Source organism: Rattus norvegicus, chromosome X (assembly GCF_036323735.1).
Source record: "Rattus norvegicus strain BN/NHsdMcwi chromosome X, GRCr8, whole genome shotgun sequence".
Lineage (NCBI taxonomy): Eukaryota > Metazoa > Chordata > Mammalia > Rodentia > Muridae > Rattus > Rattus norvegicus.
The window spans coordinates 132464225-132484328 of record NC_086039.1 but is presented as its reverse complement, the minus strand read 5'-3'; the positions used below and the strand labels follow the sequence as shown (position 1 = coordinate 132484328).

Here is a 20104-nt window from a genome sequence, read left to right as displayed (position 1 = left end):
GCAGGGACCTCCTTTGCACAAACGTTCAAGGTTGTAACTGGCATCCTTCGGACTTCAGTAGCTACCTGGACCTAGCCTTGCTCCCTCTCGGCTGTCTGTTTTCCCTTCACTGCCTCTTTTTCCCTGAGGCACTAGGGAAGAGGATGTGGTGGCCCCAGGCCCCTCCAGAGGGTGCTCAGTGTGCTTTCTCATCTGAGGAAATCGGTTCCTTTTGTCAGCCCCCTCCCTCTGCCTCTCCCCTTCCTCTCCTATATTAGGGCTTCTCTAGTGCTTTTCTTGCTACATAACCACAACCCAAAGGGTTGGGCGGGGTGACACGGGTGGGAGACAGAACACTCCACCCCACAGGGCCCCCAACCCAGGAGAGGACTTTCTTTTCAGCCAGCAACTGGAACCCTTCAGCTTCCACAGTCCTGGGGTCGGGGGGAGGTGGGGGGATCATTGTAGGACACCCCCCACGAACACCCTTACCCTTTGGGAGATCACCTGAAGTTTATGCTCTGTGTGAGCGCTTTCTAGTTTTCATACTTACTTCCTCCCTGGGTTTTCTTGTTTTTATTTTTTAATATGTCTCTCCTTCATTGGGTTTTTTATTGATTTGGTTTTTTGTTTGTTTGTTTTTGTTTTGTTTTGTTTTTCGAGACAGGGTTTCAAAAGGCACAGGGTAGCCTTAACTAGGTAACTAGGCTTTGAACTTCTGATTTTCCTATCTCAGTCTCCCCTGCGCAGGGAGAAAACGAAGCAACATGCCTGTTTTTGTTCAGCACAGAATTACAGCCTCACCTTTTTTTGTTGTTTTAGCTCTGGCCTAGAAATCACTGTATAGACTTGGCTGGCCTGGAGACCCACATACCTCTGCTGCCCAAGTGCTGGGATTAAAGGTGTGTCTCCCCATGCCCAGTTGAACCCAGCTTACATGCTAGGCAAACACTGTACCAGCTGCGTTACATCCCTAACTTTTAGTTTAGTTGGTTTTTTTTTCTTCCTTTATTTTTTTAAAGGCAAGGTCTTTCTATGTAGCCCAGGCTGGCTTTGTACTGGGGATCCTCGAGACTCAACCTTCTAAGTATTGGTGTTTAGGAACCTGGACTTTTTTTTTTTTTCAAATAAGCATAGAGAAACCCTAACCTTGCAAAACTTCGCCCCCTTCCTGATTTCATCTCCAGTGGAGGGGTCAGTGGACAGAAAGGAACGGAGGAGGAGGAGGAGCTGACAACAGCGCTGTGGCTGGAGCCACTTTACTGGGCACTTGCTCAAGAAGGAGGACTTGGTTGGCTGGTTGGGGTTCAGCCTTAACTGGGACAAAGCTCTGGGTTACCTAGTTAAGGCTACCCTGTGCCTTTTGAAACCCTGTCTCAACTCTGACCCTCTGGGTCTTAAATACAGGCTACTGGTCATGTGGTACAGCAGGCATGATCTCCACACTTAGCCAGAGGAAAGACTGTTTTGGTTGTTTTTTCTTTCTTTTCTCTCTCTCTCTCTCTCTCTCTCTCTCTCTCTCTCTCTCTCTCTCTTTCTTTCATAGAGGGGACAGCTGCTCTGTTCCTGGGGCAGCTTCCATTTTGTTTGTGGCTGTTGGGGGAGGGGTGGTACAGGAGTGGGAAATGACATGAAGGAAATTGTCATTTCCTTTCCAAAGAATTCCAGAAAGGTTTCATGGAGAACGAGGTATTTCAGGAGTGACAGTTGGCTCTGAGAGGATGGGGAACTGGAAGGGGAATTGTGCCGTGTGGCCCAGCTGACTATCTGGCCCCCATGTTTCTCAGTGTGTGGAAAAACGCCATGGGTGTCACCAGCAATTCGGAGAGCCATTGACTCATCTGATCAAGCCTAGATTTAAACTCACTTGGGGGGTTGGGGATTTAGCTCAGAGGTAGAGTGCTTGCCTAGCGAGCGAGCGCAAGGCCCTGGGTTCGGTCCCCAGCTCTGAAAAAAAAAAACTCACTTGGTAGAGATTGTGGACATGGTTCTCCTATCAGAGCTGCCTCTAGTAGGCGAGGCCTGGATGGGTGGGTACTGGATGCTGCTTGGTGTGTCCCAATGACAGTCCCAGGAAGGAAGGGTCTGTACCTCTGAAGGGGGCCTAGTGGCAGCTCTATGCCACCTTGGTTTGGGAACTTCAGGTTCACAGGTAGCCTGGCCTTTTTGCTCCCTCTTGTGGTACGCACTCTCGCAATGAACATCTGCATCTGCTTCCAGTGTATCGACCAGGCATCACTTCCCATCCCAGTAAGATAGACTCAGGAATGGACTTTGCTCAGAGGCATCCGTGTCCTCTGACCTCCTCTCTCTAGCAAGTGTCCAGGGGGACAAAAGGCCACTGAAGCTGTGGCCTAGCCAGAGGGCTTTGAGAGGACCCTGGAGAGAAGAACCTTCTGTGTCCTTCTCGCCTACCTCCCATAGGGTGTGCCTTCTGTGGTGGTGGCTTCTTTGGTTTCAAGTTCCTGGGAGAGGGAGGGAGGTTATTTTGAGGGACTGGAGGAGAGCAAGTGAACATGCAAATGAGCCTTTCTCCACCTCTCACTTTCAAATCCTCAAACTTTTGAAGGGGGAGGGGGAAAATTCTGGACTGAAAAGTTCCACAGTAGGTTTAAGCCTTACCAAGAGAGTACGGCAGCCACATCCCTGCCTCTCCACTCCTTTGCTTTAGCTTCAGGCAGAACAGATCACTGGAGATCACTGGAGCTAGATGGAGCTTAGATACTGAACATGGGGGCACATAGAAGAACACTACTGGAATTACCACTCTCATTTATAACTCCTTTCTGCTTTCGATGCTGATGGCTAAAGGCTCAGTACTATCCAACACAGAAATCGGGGGACAGTGGGGGGCTTCCTTACCATCCAGTTCCTTAGCAGAGTGGACCTAGGATAAGGGATCACTCACCTGAGGACCCATAATTCTCATACCTGTGTTGGAGTTGCCTTTTTCCCCTGGGGAGCACACAGTCAAACATCCTTGTTGGTCAGCAGAGCCTGGCCTGCCCAGCCCTGCCCCCATCGTCTCTACAGCTCTTGAACCAAGGAAGCTCAGTCTGCCTGCCCTAAAGGAGCAGAAGGAGGAACCTATGACTGGGTTTGTGGCTCTGCAAGCTGGCCAGATCAGGGTAGCCCTTTGACACACAGAGGTTCTCACGAACATGTCCCCACACTTGGCACACATGTACACACCCTGAATATGCATATATGCTTGCGGTATGTTTGCACACTCAACAGCAGACAGATAGTGCACCTATGTAACTGGCAATGTAAGGAATAATATCAATGGCCCCTCTGAGTTTGCACATTTCCCCTCACTTGCAGTCAGTGTATATTTAGCTATATACTGCTCAAAAAATATATCAGATGCCTATAGATCAGTATCATTCATTCATTCATTCATTCGTTCCTTTCTTTCTTCTTTTTTAAAGTTTATTTTGCTTAGTTTGTTTTGGTGTGTGTGTATGTGTCTGAGGGACTGTGTTCATGTGGGTGCACATATGTACGGATGCAAGTGCACATGCCTGTATAACATGACTCTGGAGATCCAGAGGTCGACCTCTCAGGAATTGTCCACCTTAGTGTTTGTTTGAGAGAGGGTCCCTTGTTACCCCGAAGCTCACAGACTAGGCCAGCTAACCAGCAGATCGCACAGATCTGCCGGACACACTGCCCCAGCCCTGGGACTAATAAGTATGCTTTGTTGTGCCTGGCTTTCGTTTTTTAACGTGGTTTTTAGGCATTGAACTCAGATGCTCATGTTTTCATGGAAAGTACTTTAAAGTCTGAGCTGTCTCCATAAACCAGGTCTTTAATAGTCCAAGCTAACCTCTACACCACAGTGATCTGTCCACCCCAACTCTCAAATACTGGGATTACAGGCATGAACCACCACGCCCATTGCTGCTCCTTTTTTCTTGCATTCATTCCATAAACCAAGCACAAGGCAAGGTGTCAATGTCTTATCAATGGTCCACCATCATCCATGTCAAGGAAGCCGGTGTCTGACAGGGGAGGTCAGGAAGATGCATAGAGATTTCCTAAACAAATAGTATTAGCAGAACTTTTGAAAATGAAACACTGGCTCAGGAAGAGAAAGCAAGAACGGAAGGGCCCCAGTGAATGACCTGAGGCAGGAGCAGATGCAGACGGTTGACCCTTGGACCTAGTGGGTTTAGATGAAAGTGATCACCTTTCAAATGATTAGTATGAGAATCTTTCCCAAGGGCAGACGCACTGGCTGGTGGGAGGAACTAGGGAAATGCTGGCCTAAAGGACACTTAGGCTAGGGGAGCCAGACGCAAATGGTCTGGCAAGATTTTGCAGGCCTTAGAGGGTAGAGTCACATGCAGGTTTGGGTGGGGCAAGAGGAAAAGATAGAACCAGAACAGAGCCGTTATCACCGCCCCTCACTCCCCGACCTCTACAGTTTCCCTAGCGATGGACCGAACAGAGCTCTCTCTTCCATCCAAAGCGAAATTCAACTCTGATGGGTAAAGCTGAGCCTAACAACTTCTCCAGGCTGTTTGATGGAGTAGGTGGAAAGGTATGGGGGTGGAGACTGGGAGGGGCTAACCCTGTGGGCTAACGGAAAGGAAGTGGGAGAGGCTTGGGTGTCTCCAGTGGAGAAGAGCAGTCATCAGAGAGGTCACTTGTGGCACCCTTCTTTTACCCCTCTTTGCCTCCCATCTGGAGTTCCTGGTTTATTTATAAGGGTTTGCCATCTTGCCACTACGAAATGTCAAGGCATTTCGGTGTGGGCTCTTGGGAGTAGCCTGGGTTCTCTCCTGGCTCTGGTAGTGGAATCAGCCTGTTTGTAGTTATGCACACATTGAAAACACATAACGCGTTCGGGAGCCTGAAGGGCAAAAGATCTGTTACCTGGACAAGTGCAATGGGTTCCAGGTGGAAAGGGCAGAGAAGGCTGTCAGAGGGGGTCTGAGGACCAGGGCTTTGGGAGTTGGCCCCAGGTGTGATCATGTTAGAAAAACCCTGGGCCTCTGGTAATGGAGGAGTAGATACAGGGGAAACAACAGGCAGTTGCAATGCCTTGCTAGCTTAGGAGGCACCGGGGAGAAGACTCATGTGGGCTTCGGCAGACTGAGATTTCCTGGAAAATGGCGGATGAGCTAGCCATAGAAGATGAGGAAGGTTCTGCTGGCCCCTCCCCCAGCCAGGGCTCTCCTCACAAGTTCCCAGGGTGATAGCTCAGTCTTGAAACTGAAAGCAAAGCTAAGCCAAGAACACGAACCCACAGGCAGCACAGTGCAGAGGCCACCCTGTGGTGGGCAGTGGGGGTAGGCTTGCTAATGAGCATGCAAGGCATATGAGCTACCAGCCCTGACACCCCTCCCCGCAACCCCAAGTGAGACATTTCCTCTGCCGACTGCTTCTTCAGTCAGCTGGTCCTCACTTCTAAGGTAAACGGAACCCATGAACACCCTGTGTCCCCTCTAACACATACCTCCCGTGAATCTTTCTCAAGCTAGCATAGTTAGAGAGTTTTCCTCCTACTGCCCCATGTCAGGCCCAGTCTCTTTCTACTATCTCTGTGCTGGAAGTCTATCTAGGCACAACGGAGCCTCTCGGCTTCAGCAGCTGACTTGGCCACGGAGCTCCAGGCAGTTGGCTTACTGTCTCCATCTCTCTGTTCTCTGTAGGTTGCTCTTGTGGTTGGCCTAGCCCAGCATGCAGCCTTGAGCCTGGCATAGGCCACACCCACTCCAACTCTGGATATCCTCCCCGGAGGCTCAGAGAAGGCACTAGATTGATCCTAAGGTGCCCGAATAACAGCTGTTCAACAAGGAACCACCACAGCTCCAGGGAGCCGGGGGAGTCTTCTTGTCAGCTCTGGCGGAAGCCACTATGGCTATTGCCCTGCAGCCCAGCGATCTGGTCTTTGAGTTCGCAAGCAACGGGATGGATGATATCCACCAGGTATGGCCTCTGGGAATAAAACAGTCAGTCAGTAGGGGCAATTAGGGGGACATAGACATAAAAACAGCCAGCCTGTGAGTCCAGGGTGGGGTTGACAGATAACTAGTCAGCAAACACCTATCAGGCACCATCTACTCCTAGGAGTCACAGGATGGTCACTTAGAGCTGGTTGGCTACATGCCATTTTAACACATGTAGTCACTGGGCTAGCCAAGCAGTTATTAAGCAAAGCAGCTGGGCTGAGTGTCAACTGGCAAGTGGAACTAAACGGACCATTGCATACAACTGAACATCATGTAGGATGTCTGCTACTTCCCTTCAGCCCCGGTGTCACAGTAAGACACTGGGACAACTACACAGCCAAGAGGGCACTGGCAGCTGGACTTGGAACATGGAATGGCATCTTCAGACTCATGGCTCTAGACCAGTTGAGGGGCTTGCCCATCAATGTCTTCTCAGCCGAAGGATTCAGGACATGCCAGGACATGCCAGGAATGGGGGATGTTGGAAAATAGGCTAGGATCAGATCCTGGTACTCTGGTCACTTTTGCTATATCCCCTGTGTTGCACTGAAGCCAGGAGGATGCATTTCCGGTGCTGGTAAGTGTTCCACAGCTTCCCACTCTACTTCCCACAAAGGAGAAAGACCGGGCAGCCAAGTGTGGAAGATGGAAAGGGAGAATAGAAATTTTAAAACCTGGGTTTTAATCTCAGTTGGGGCACAATGTCACCTAGCCAAGTCTTTCCCCCTAACCTATCTGGCTGCTATCTCCCAAAGCTTGTCCAAGAGAAGAAGATCCAGCTGAACATTTCCAAAACCTCGGAGGAAATCAGATTATCTATGGGAGGGTAGAAAACATTCTTACCGGTCCTGCCAAAGGCTGCCCTCTAGTGAGCATTGAACGCATTGCACTTTCTGGCTTGCCGATTCTTGGACAAAATAAATCTGCTTGGTTGTCTGTTCTGGGGGCATATAGCCTCACAGAAGGCATCAGAGAAGAAGGGAGGAAAGGGTGAACCTTACCTTGATTCTCAGTGCTAGTTTGTCATCTTCCACTGTTCCCAGTCTTCCACAGCCATCCCCACACCCCTCAGCATCTCTGCACTCTCAGTGCACAGTTTCTCCTCTGATCCAAAGACATCCCAAGCCAAGGCGGCCCACAGTTTCCCTGACTTCTGCCATTTGTCTCTAACACCCCTGGTCTTATTCCCTTCCCAGTGACTTAGGAGAAAGAAGGGTGGGTAACTCCTATCCTTTCAGAGTATCTGTTCTCACCTCCTTCAAGATCTCTCTCTCTCTCTCTCTCTCTCTCTCTCTCTCTCTCTATATATATATATATATATATATATATATATATATATATATATATTCTCCTACCCTTTCTCCACTTTCCTTTCTGTTTTCTTCTATGCTTTTCTGTCTCTCTTTCCCTTTATCCTCATATCCTCATATTCTTTTCTCCCCTCTCTCTCCCTCCTTTCACGGATAAAACCCCTAAGGTGTCCCTAGCCCTAAAAGTCCGCCTTCTCTTACTTCTGCCTTCCTACTTCAGAATCCCAGCTTATTGTCTTCCCCACAGAACACTCTCCAACCCACACTCTCCCTCTCAGCTGCTTCTCCCTCCCCATAGAAAACAGTCTTTGCTGTTAAACGTCACAAATATAAAAGAACTGATAAGTCATAGATAGATAGATGATACGTAGATAGATGGCTAGACAGACAGACAGATGGATGGATGAGAAAGGATGACGAGTGTGTTCTGGCTAAGTAGGAAAACGTGGGACTTAAAAGATGGCTCAGCAGTTGAGAGCACTTCTTGCTCTTATAGAAGACCGAGGTTAAATTCCCAGCACCCACATCTCACAGGTTATAACTGCAGCTTCAAGCAACCCTCTTCTGAATTCTGATACACACACACACACACACACACACACACACACACACACACACACACACACATCGTGCCCATACATACATGTAGGCAAATCCCTGACATTTTACAAAGAAACAAAACATTTGTTTCCCAGAAGCTCCAGATACCTAATAATAACTTATTCTATGGCAGGTCCTGTTGTGAATGTGTTATGCTTACTGATCTGTTTAGACAATCTATGGGATCCATGATATGAATAACCCTGGTTTTATGACTAAGGAAACTGATGCACAGAAAGGTTGGGAAACTTTCCTAAGGTCACTGTGTGAGGAAATAGCAAAGATGAGTTTAAAATCCAGGCATTTCTACATCAGTCAGTGCAATTCAATCACATTTTATGGAATGCTAGAATGTTCTGTTTTGTCTAGTGCAATGTAGGGCCACTAGTCACATGTAGCTTCAGAGAGTCCTTGCAAAATGGAGCCCCTCACCCTTGCCATCAATCAACCCCTTCCCATTAGTGACTCTTGTCTTAGATTCAGCTCTAACATTAGACCATGGACTAATCCAACAAATAAAAAATGTTTGCCCAGGTTGGGGTTATAGGTCAGTGGTGGGGTATGTGATTAGCGTGTACAAGGCCTTGAGTTCCATCCCTAGTGCTGCATATACATAAAACAAGTTGGCTGCATGAAAGTCCTGCCAAGCTAAGCCATCTCTGTTAATCAAGGTCCCACTTGAAGCATCACCTGGGGTGGAGGAGGGGGACTGGCAAGATGCCTTGGCAATTAAAGGTGCCCACTGCGAAGCCTAATGACCCGAGTTCCATCCCCAGGACTCACATGACTGAAGAAGAAAACCAACTCTAGCAAGTTGTCCTCTCACCACCAGCACACACATGCTGTGGTATGCGCCACCTCAAAAATGACTAAGATTTTTAAAATGTAATTTAAAAAAAAGCATCACCTACTGAGGTTGGCCATGCCATCTGGTACGGTGGGCTTCTCAGAACTAGGTGAGTTCTGACCCCGATCTCTTTCTTCTCCGTAGCTGGAAGACCCTTCAGTGTTCCCAGCTGTGATCGTGGAACAGGTCCCCTATCCTGAATTAGTACATCTGTACTCAGGACTGGATCTGGATGAAGTCCACAGTGGCATCATAAGGGACAGGACCTTGTGCATGACACAGGATCAGATCTTAGAAGGCAGTATTTTGCTGACAGGTCTGTTCTTTTTCTGGGTGGGTAAGGTGTGTATGGCAGAGAAGGGACATCAGCCTTCAGGGACCAGCAGCTGCTCACTGTGGCTGCTAGTAACCCCACATAATGATCAGAGCTTCCCACAAAAGAGGAGGGAATCATCTTAATCCATTCATAAACTCCTCAGACAGGGTAGCACACAGAATGGAAACCAGTTTGAGGAGGGGGTTGGGTGGGAGGATCTCTGAGGTCTGCCTAGCTGTACCATAGACCATCTCCCCTTGGGTTGGCCCATCTTGTTAACTATTCTTAAGCCTGATGAAACTCTCCCTTCTCTTCCCCCTTCATGGAACCTGGAACCAGATGACAATGTGTCCACCTCAAATAACTCGTCATCTACTGAAGTCCTATTCAATGTGGCAACTCCCAGTGATGTCCTGGATGAGAAGCAGATCTGTAAGTTTGAACTTGAGTACCTGAATTCAAGGTCCGCATTGCACTGGATTCTCGGGCACATGTGCACTGGGTCTCAGTCCTCACATCCTTCAGTGGACGAGTGAAAAAACGCAAGCCTGGACTGACAGCAGAGGGTCAAAAAAGCACCACGGACCAGGAAAGTTTTACTGTTACTTCACCAATTTTTAAAGAGTGACAAATTGGCATACAACAAAATGGGTCACTGTAGTCACCTTGAAGGGTACAACTTAGCTCACCAGCAGTAAGGGGCTTCACATTGTTGAGAAGCTACCTCTGCCATCTTGAGCCCCTTCCATTTGATAAAACTGGATGAATAACCCATTTCCTGTTCTTTTAAGCTATTTTTTATTACATTCTAAATTGTGTTTCCTGTGTACGTGTGTGGGTGTGCACACAGCATACCATAAATGTGGAGGTCCGAGGGCAACGTTTGTGAGTTCATTCTCTCCTCCCACCATGTGGATCCTGGGGATCAAAAGCGGGTCATAAGCCTTGGCAGCAGATGCCTTACACGTAGAACCATCTCAAAGCCCCTGTTGCCTGTTCTTTTTTTTTTTTTTTGGTTCTTTTTTTCGGAGCTGGGGACCGAACCCAGGGCCTTGCGCTTCCTAGGCAAACGCTCTACCACTGAGCTAAATCCCCAACCCCATGTTGCCTGTTCTTGAAGGCCACATTCAAAGAGTCCACCATGGCCCCAAGCTCCTTAGAAGACCCCCAAGGTAGCTCCTCTCAGTTCCTTCCCCAGACAGTCCCCCAATCAGTTACCCTTACCCAAGAGGGTACTATGGCATATTAAAGAAAAAAAAAGTCTCTGAGGCTAAAAGAAATGTCTCCCCTTGCCTCTCACTAATATTCAACAAATATTGACCGAGTGCCAACAATGTAGCACTGTTGCTGTGTGACCATTTTTCAGTGTCTTATCAGGAAAGCAGAGGAATTGGGATTAATGATTTCTGGAGTCCTTTTGAGTTGTCAGATGGCGCGAATGACTAAATCATTCCCGTCCTTTATCCGAATTCAGCCTGGCCCTTCCCGACTACCAGCAGTGGGTGATAAATGTAGCCATTGTGGTTAGGACTGATCACGCTTCTAGCTCTGCAGATGTTTCCTCCCCTCGTGGGACAAGACCCCTGAGGCAGCTATAGATGTATCCTGTGTGTATGGCTTTTGAGAATGGCATCCCCACCCTCCCCCCATTCTACTCGGAGCTTCCATTTTACTGGAAGCTCACCACACTACAGAGAAGAGGATGGCTATCCTTGCCCTTGGCTCTGCTCACCACAGGCCTTTCTTCTTGCAGTCAGCACACCGGAAGTGCTTCCAGACTCCAACTCTGTTCAGGCCATCAATCTGCCCAACTTCCTGCTTTCCACCCCTGAACCTGATGACCCAAAGAAGACAAGTGATGCTGGTGACCAGAAGGAGTATTCTCTGGAGGAGGTTTCCAGAGAGGAAAATCTTAGGAAGATTGGGAAGTCACGGAAGAGAAGTAAGGACAAGGGAGACTATACGTGCATCTTCGTTATGGGGAGCCTTGGGGGTCTGGGAGGCCCTAAGGACTGAGTGGCTTGAGGCTTGCAGATACATTAAGAGAATAAATCTAGGGGTTGGGGATTTAGCTCAGTGGTTAGAGCGCTTGCCTAGGAAGCGCAAGGCCCTGGGTTCGATCCCCAGCTCCGAAAAAAAGAACCAAAAAAAAAAAAAAAAGAGAATAAATCTTTGGTCCACAGGGATGGACTAAAGGTCCGTCTTCTGTATGCCTTGGCTTCATTAGGTATTCTTCCCAAAGCCAGCCTTTCATGCTGCTTCTTTCTATACAAGGGATTCATAAACTCTTCTAGAAATGCCAGTATTCCCAATTGGTTGGATCCTAGGGTAGGTGTTGGGACACCAGGCCTAGACTCCTGGCTAGTTCCTGGACTTTGGGGGCCTTCCCTTATAAAAAATGAGTCATGCTGTATGCTTATCTAGCTTCGATTGCGCTTATGAAAAAGGCCATCTATGCAAGGACTTTGGACTTTCCCAAGCCCCTGTGTTATTGATTTACTTCGGAGATGGTTGCTTGATGCTACCTCACCAGTATGCCTTCTCATATCTCTATAGCACGCTGACCTGGTCCACAGCAACACCTTAGGCTGTCTCCCATTTCAAAAGTTAGGTCAGGAATTTCTGGTCTAGCTGCTCTTCTGAACTTTGGAATCTAAAGGTCCCTCATTTGCAAATGTCGAATCTCCTCATGGGGTAGCCTTGATGTGGTGTACCTACTTCCAGGCTGTTGCTGTGGGGAGGAATTGGACCCCCAGCTTTAGTGATCTGGTTTGCCTGGGTAACTTGGACCTCAGCTTTCTGCTTACCTGCCTTCTCTTCACAGACCGAAAGACAAAGAACAACCGAAGTACCTCACCTGTCACTGACCCCAGCGTGCCCATCCGGAAGAAATCCAAGGATGGCAAAGGTATAGCTGGTCTCAGGTGAGGTGGGCAGGGTGGCACTTCATTTCAAAAGCCTAAGCGACCCCTTACTGCCTCTCCCTCTTCAGGCAGCACCATTTATCTGTGGGAGTTCCTCCTGGCTCTTCTGCAAGATAGAAACACCTGCCCCAAATACATCAAGTGGACGCAGCGAGAGAAAGGCATCTTCAAGTTGGTGGACTCCAAAGCTGTGTCCAAGCTGTGGGGCAAGCAGAAAAACAAACCTGATATGAACTATGAGACTATGGGGCGGGCCCTAAGGTAGGAGCTGCTGGGACACAAAATGTCTCCTGTGAGGGATCCCTAAGATCTTCCTGTGCCACAAGGAGGCTTTCCCACTTGAAAGATCTGATCAGTCCCTCTAGGAAGTGGATCTAACACTTTTCCCTTCTTTTGCAAGTTCTCTTCCACATCTCTGTATTGAAGGGGACTTTAGCTCCATAGACACCTGAAATTTTTTCTACAGGGGCCTTTTGTCATATTTTTGGAAGCCAGAGGATGGCTATGAGTGTTTTCCCAGAGATGCATCCTCAGGCCAGAGAATTGTTGGACCTCTACCATCTGTCCCTGCATCCTTTTTTCACTCTTTACCCACTCACTGCCCTCAGCCCCAAAGCAGGATGGGGGTTGACATTGAAGACCCCTTTTTGTACATCTGTTAGACTATAGAAACTTTTAAAATGTCATAAATGGCCCTTTGTGTCCAAGAGTTGACTATACTTTCCCACCCCACCCCGGCTCCTGGACTGTCCCTGTCCAGCCCACCTGAGTCCCATGGTTGCCCAACTTTAGAGAGTAGCATGATGGACAGATGGAAAGACAGGAGCTGCTTACTCTATCTCTGGTATACTCACCAGTCCCCTTCTCGTTCCTTCAGATATTACTATCAGAGAGGAATCCTGGCCAAAGTGGAAGGGCAGAGGCTGGTATACCAGTTCAAGGAGATGCCTAAGGACTTGGTGGTGATTGACGATGAGGAGGAGAGTACTGAAACACCAGAAGACTCTTCCCAGGCCTCTACTTCCTCCACACCCTCTACCAGTACCACCCGGAGACCCAGCTCCAGGGTTGTAACCAGAGCCTCCCCCGAGGACAAGGATAGTCCTTCCTGGGAGAAGCCAAAGGTTGAACACACTGGTCTCCAGCCCTCTGCAAGCCTGGAGTTAGGATTATCTGTGGATGAGGAGGTCCCGACTACCTCCACCATGATTGTCAGTCCACTACAGAGCCAGGCCAAGCCCGCCAAAACTGTGAGGTAAGGGCATCCTAGTAATCGGAGTCTTCCTTTAGTCGCTCCTGTTGATTGTAGGGGGTCAGTTGTCAGGTTCCTGTGAAGCTCTCCTGTGTTTCCAGTTTTGTGGGATCTTCACAGAACTCCTAAGAACCAAGCAGGTCACTTTTTTTTTTTTGGTTCTTTTTTTCGGAGCTGGGGACCGAACCCAGGGCCTTGCGCTTCCTAGGCAAGCGCTCTACCACTGAGCTAAATCCCCAACCCCAGGTCACTTGTTGATTAAGAGGAAAGATTGAGCTGGAGAGGTGGCTCAGTGGTTAAAGAGCATGACTTGCCCTTGCAGAAGACCCAAGTTTGGTTCCCAGCACATAAATTGAGCAGCTCACAACCACCTGTAACTCTAGCTCCAGAGGATCTGGAACCCTCTTCTAGCTACCAGCAGACATGTCACAAACACACACACTGAACACACTCACACACACACACACACACACACACACAAATAAATAAAAAATAAAGTATCAAAATAAAATCTGAAAAAAGTGGAATTAAAAAATGAATCTCAGGGGTTGGGGATTTAGCTCAGTGGTAGAGTGCTTGCCTAGCAAGCGCAAGGCCCTGGGTTCAGTCCCCAGCTCCGAAAAAAAAAAGAAAAAAAATGAATCTCTTCTAAAAAGAGAATTGTGACTCGCCTGAGGTCACATACCAGAATAAGTCAGCACTTCACTTGGCAGGGGTGGGGGCATCTGCTGCAAGATATGGCTGTTTGTCCCTATGGCACTGCAGCATGACCTCAGGAACCATCTGGGGCTTCTACATCTGGGCTTGTGCCACTAAGTCCCTTTCACTTCACAACAGAGTACATATGTTCCAGATACAACATTGCCTTCCAAGCCTCTTGGGAAGCACTCTCTACTCTCTGATGCTAAGAGACCTGCAGTTTTCTCTGAATAGATTGGGTTTGGGGTCATGTCGGCACACTCTACTACATTGGGTTGGGTCACAGGGACACTCTTCAGAGGAAGGGTCAAAGAATGGTGAGAAACATGAGCTCCAGGCTTCCCAAGATCTGCATGCAAAGTCCCCACTCCTGTCTTTGCTAATTCTGTGGGCCCTGGGCCATGTGCCTCAGTTTCCTCAAAGTGTACAATCCGATGATTCTTACTCAGTTCATGGGCAGTTTTGAAGCTTGAACTGTGTCAGTCTTCTAGAATAATCTCTGACCTGTAAAAATTTATACATAATAGTTAGAGCAATAAAGATACAGCAAAGCTACAAGTCCATTCTCTTATGCCCTTCTTCCTAGCTAGTTAGGCTGCCTCCTGCCTTAACCAGCTGTCTTCTGTCTCTTCTCAGTACTTCAGCGCCCAGTAACATCCACCTAGGAGTAGCCCCAGTGGGGCCCGGCTCCACGGTTACCCTGCAGACCATCCCACTGACTACGGTGCTGACCAATGGGCCTCCTGCCGGTACTACTGCTCCTGCTCAGCTCGTTCTTCAGAGTGTCCCACAGGTGTCAACGTTCAAGGACACCCTCACTTTGCAGACTTCCTTTCCCCTGAATGCCAGTTTGCAAGAGAACCAGGTGGCAACCCAAGGGACCCCATTGATCCTCAGTGGTCTCCCCCAACTTCTGGCCGGGGCCAACCATCAGAGCAACCCGGTAACATCCCAGGTCATAGGTGCTGGGTCAGCAGGACCCAGCTCTCAGCCCCCTGGGACTGTCATTGCTGCCTTTATCAGGACTTCTAATGGCACTTCAGTGCCTGTGGTTAAGGAGGGGCCCTTGAGGTCCTCTTCATATGTGCAGGGTGTGGTAACTGGGGCCCCAGTGGAGGGGCTGTTGGTCCCTGAAGAGACCCTAAGAGAGCTCCTGAGAGATCAGGCTCATCTTCAGCCACTTCAGAGTCAGGCGCTCTCAAGAGGTTCCCATAACCTGAGCCTTGTGGGGAACCAGACTTTATCTCCCCCTAGCCACCCCACTGTTGGGCTAACTCCGGTGGCTGAACTTGAGCTCTCATCCAGCTCAGGGTCCCTGTTGGTAACTGAGCCTAATATGACCACATCTGGGAGCCTGCTGACCAGATCCCCCACCCAGGCCCCTTTCTCCCCATTCAATCCCACTTCCCTCATTAAGATGGAGCCCCATGACATATAAACAAAGGGATCAAAAGTATGACCCTCCGGGGCAAAATTGTGAAACATTTTCGTGTGGACTTAAGTAGAGTACCCGCCCTTACATCTAGTGCGGTGAGAGAAAATTTGATTCCAAGTTCCCTAGACCTATCTGGCGTCGTTATGACCAAAGTACGCCCAGCTCAAGCATCGCTGGCATCAGACATGGCCTTCAAGAGCACTAGGGAGTGGATAGGCTCTTGAAAGGATAATGAGATGACTTGGTGATGGAGGGACATCCACAAGCCAGGAAGCCGCTTGTGGTCAGAGCTGGTCAGCTTCCCAAGAAGAGTTAAGTCTGGTCATACTTCGCTATCTATATTCCTTACACAGGGAACTTACCATCCGATATGTGAATATCTTCTTCGTATGCATTTGTGTGCACTTGTGGTTCTGTATCTTCATTTCTTTGGGGAGGATGGGATTTAGATGTCAGGTCTTTTCTTCGTGTGTGTGTGTGTGTGTGTGTGTGTGTGTGTGTGTGTGTGTGTGTGTGTGTGTTTCCGTCCATTCCTAGGTCAGCCACAGAGATGAGGCATTTTTAAGAGAAAGCACTCTAACTTTTTTTTTTTGCAAGCAACAATGGCATTCTGAGACTGGAAAGTACTGGTTGAATGAATGTCCCCCTCCCAGTCTAAAGAGATGTCACAGAGCCGGAACAGGTCTTGGTAGGAGAGCTTCAATGGGTGCACATGCTGAGAGGACATTGCTAAGGGACAAGAGTCCACTTACGTTAAAACCATAGTGGGAGGGAAAAGGAGCACACTTAGCCCTGGGAGCACTTGCTTGTCAGATTTACCTTGCTATCAAGGTGCAACTTCAGTACTTTGCTGAAAGTTGTGGGGCAAAGCACTTAACTATAGTCAGCCCCAGTTATAAAGTCCCTAGCAGGACCTAAGTGGATAGAATGTCTGTCCAGGGCTTTTGGCTGTTTGGATAAAATCAGCCCTGTGCTTGACAAGAATAGCCCTATTTTGACCCAGTGTTCTTTGTTCCCTAGCTTGGGTTCCCTCTTCGTTCTGTTTGTCCTGAGAAGTTTCACCTGTCATCAATTGCTGAGGCTAGTGGGGTGGTAGCCCGGCTCCAGCCATACAGTCTCGCTCTCTCTCCCATCCTCACCCTCTCCCAGTGGCTCTGAAAGACTTTAGGAGGACTGTTGGTTTTCATCTCCAGCCGTCACACACAGCCCAACTCTTGCTTCACTAAGGAGACAGGAGCAAGAACACATGAGTTCCTACATCCCCTGTTAGCAACTGACCCTGCGCCTCTTTCCCCTTTCTAGAAAGAGTTCTTCTGGTCTCTCTTAGTCTCTCAGCGAAGGGTCTCCATTTCCCTTCCTTGAATCTACTTGCCTCTCTCCTACCAGGTTTAGGGGCAATGTGTAGAGATGCCAGGCCCAGGAGCAAGTCTGGTGAATTCGGTTAATGTGAATCAGTATCCAGGACCTTTGCTATGTCCTCTGTGCCAAAGCACCCACTTGACCTAACTACCTCCCTGGCTGGCCATTGTTCTCCCCTACTGTTCTCTCTCCTTCCCTGGGGGGAAGGGACCATCTGTGGCTATGCAGGTGCATTTGCCACATTCCCAGCAATTGACACTGAAATGTCTGTTATAATAAAATCGGCTTAGGATGACAATCTCTTGATGGATGGAAGGAAACATCTCCAGAAAAGGTCACCATTGTTGCTGTTAGTGTTGATGTTCTTGTTGTATTTGGGTTTTAGTTTTTGGGTTTTGAACTTGCTCTGTTGGTGAAGATGACCTTGAACTTCCAGTTGTCTTGCCCACCCCACCCCCTTGTTGTCACTTATGTTATCACGGTGTGTTTCTATCGACCAAACCCATGACTTCATGCAGGCTTGACGAGTACCCTTACTCTTCCAAGCTCAACCAGTTTTAGTGAGCACAAAGGGACAGCATGAGTTGGGGTGGCCCTGCATCAACCTGGGACCTGAATTCTGCATACACATCCTAACTCCAAGGAAATCCATTCTCCTAAGGCTGTCAACACTCTCATAGTCAAATCATCTTCTCCATGGTTGTCTGGCCTTGTCATCCCACACGTGCTGAGCCCTTCTACACCACTGTGCTTTTAGTTTCTGTGTGGGTTCCTCCTCATCTCTTTGTGTGTGGGTGTTCTCCAGGTGTCCCACTCTTGTCACCGGCCAGTTCTTTAAGGTAAGGTCAATCCAGAACTTGCTTCTCTTAAATCCCTGGCGCATGGCTCTGGTGATCTGCTTCTGTTAATGATGCCACCATTTTCCTGACCTTCTTCTATACTGGAAATCTCAGAGCTGTCTGGTGTGCTATATGTACTTGATCCTGCCCCTTACCCTCATCTCCTGATAGCTGGCCTGTCTTCATCCCCTGAGCCTCCAGCCTAGCTCTTACTCCTAGCTTCCGCCTTCCCAGTATATGTCAGCGCCCTGTTCAATGTGACTCCTTAGCCCTTCACATCTGGCAGGCTACTCGGCCTTCCTCAATAAAAAGCCTTCAGTGAGTCCTGGCTTGAGGATTGGGCCAATACTTAAAATGCTCACCACCACCCCCAGGCTCTTGTAGGGGGCCTAGGGCTAGCATTAACCCTTTAGTTCCTGAATCGTGACAGGGTCCAAGGAATTGGGGAGCACTTGGAGAGCTATGGGTAGTAATTCTCGAAAGATTTGAAGTTTGATATCAATCCCACCAGGGAAAAGAGCTCCAAGTTGGTGGCACTTCACTATTAGGTTCTCTGATATTCCCCATGCCATGCCACGTCCTCCAAAAGGGTTCCGTTTAACCAATATGTTCTATCTTCTTCCTAACAACGAAAAATTGTGTCTCAAGATGGGATTCGGTGGGAACAGTCAGTTCCTAACTTTTAATTCTTAAACTTGTAACTGCCACTTGATGGACAGGTGATTAGAAACAGCCTGTGATAGCTCTATTGTAATCACAAACTGCTACTTAGACCTTAAGTTCAGATCTGTACCTTTAATGTCCCATGTGTGTTACTTCCTGGGGGGTGGGCACCACCGCGCCACCCACAAAACTGGGCATACCTATGAAGCAGGTGAGCATCAATGACAGGTTACTGATTGATCTGATGAGAGCTGGGTATCAAACTCTGAGGTAGCTGACCTCTGTCCTCCTCTCTCCTCAGGCAGTTACTCCAGGTGCTTCACTGCCCAGGGCCTGCCATTCATGGCTCAGTGCCCCCATGGTACCACCTCACCCCGTCTTAACATCCAAGATTTGTATTACTTTCAATATCCTCTGATCCTAAAGACACCTTCCTATTCAATTTCTTCCCTACACAGTGTTAAACGAGCTAACTGGTTAACTAACCCTTGCTGACAAGCGTTATGGACGAGGCTTACAGGAGAACCTCAGGAGACGGAGTTACTTTAACCAGAGTCAGGCAGCAGCAATCCCCCTGCTTTTGTGATGGCATAATGGAGTCAGGAGTCAAGTGGTGGTCCTCACCTCCCAGTGGCTAATATGTGATTCCCTCCTGGCTCCCACAGCACTTTGTATATACCTCTCATTGTAGCACATGTATGTAGTTCTTTGATTGTGTTCATGTATGTCCCCCTCCAATAGACTGTGAGCTCCTCAAGGCCAGGAGCTGTGTGCTAGTCAGTGATGTATCCCCAGCACCTAGCCACAGTGCCTGATACACAGTAGGTGCTCAATAAATGTTTATTGAAAGGCTGAATGAGTTCAGATTCCAATTGTGGGACCTTCTGCCCTACATGGGAGCAGGAAGAGGATAAGCAGGTCGTTGCATGCTCAGGAGTTAATCATGGTGGTTTTGTTATTTTGGTGTCTTTTGGGTTTTTTTGTTTTGTTTTGTTTTGTTTTTGGTCGTGGTGAGGACAATCTCATGGTTGACTATGTGACCAAGCATGACCTCCCCAATTCTGAGGTTACAGACATTCATTGTCACCCCCAACCCCCACACCTTATTTGATGCTGTATGCCAAATTACCAACTGAGCTACATCCCCAGCCCTTACCACAGCATTTCGACCCATCATAAGATTTCATGCAGTTACTCCCTTTACCCACGTGTTTATCTACCATTGGGTTCACCAGGAGCTTAGAGCTGCTTTCACCTATGCTGTGCTGACAGGCGACTCCCAAACAACTGCCACTGCCTCCCTTCTAGAGGCTTCAGCACTATTTCCTCATCCCTTGGTGGGACTGAGGTAGAAATGTCACCCCCTCGGGGTCACATGCTTGCTGACTATACTTAGAAAGGCAGTTAGTTACCTAGGGTTTTGGAGGCTCTGGACCAGGGTCAGCAAACTCTTTGGGCTCCCAGTTGCAGCAGCCTCCAAGCGCGTCTGCCCTGCGCCAGGTATGGAAGCCAACATCCAGCAGGTGGCGCTGTGGAGCTGGCGATGGTGGACCAGCCAGGCGTAGCCCGGGAGGGAGGGGCGGCCAGGGCGTGGCTCATTACTCCCCCGAGCGGACTAATCGGGCGTGCCCCTGTCCCTTGGAAGCTTTTCCTGATTCTCAACTTCTGGGCGACTTTGGTTCCCGCCGACAACCTCTCTGGCTTCGAAGCTTTGAACTTTCCCCTCGGTCCCTTTCCCTCTCCAAGGGGAGTTAAGCAGTCTGCGGAATGTCTCCTTTTCATTGGCCAACCGCTCCCTGGCCCCGCCCCCGGTCTCTCCTGCGGGCAGGTGAGCTAGAGGCGACCGGGCTTCCCGGCTGCGGACTTCCTAAACCCGCAAAAGGCAAGCTCTAGGCAACCTCCAACCTTTCGACAGGCCCCG

At 48.9% G+C, this 20104-nt stretch overlaps 1 protein-coding gene across 3 annotated transcripts in view; it reads left to right on the top strand.

Annotated features, from left to right (window-relative positions):
- The window catches only part of Elf4 (E74 like ETS transcription factor 4), a 42886-nt gene extending 23847 nt beyond the window's left edge, over positions 1-19039 (top strand). For 2 of the 3 annotated variants that reach the window (XM_039099675.2, XM_039099676.2), the window contains exons 2-9: positions 5640-5916; positions 8841-9012; positions 9352-9444; positions 10766-10954; positions 11837-11920; positions 12005-12197; positions 12814-13191; positions 14524-19039. In XM_039099675.2, the coding sequence (XP_038955603.1) occupies positions 5845-5916; positions 8841-9012; positions 9352-9444; positions 10766-10954; positions 11837-11920; positions 12005-12197; positions 12814-13191; positions 14524-15325 (1983 nt within the window). In that variant the 5' untranslated portion in view covers positions 5640-5844 and the 3' untranslated portion in view covers positions 15326-19039. Of the gene's footprint in view, positions 1-5639; positions 5917-8840; positions 9013-9351; positions 9445-10765; positions 10955-11836; positions 11921-12004; positions 12198-12813; positions 13192-14523 lie in introns of those variants that run through there. The other variant, NM_001191735.1, reaches the window with a different exon arrangement.
- The last annotated feature ends 1065 nt before the right edge of the window (positions 19040-20104 follow it).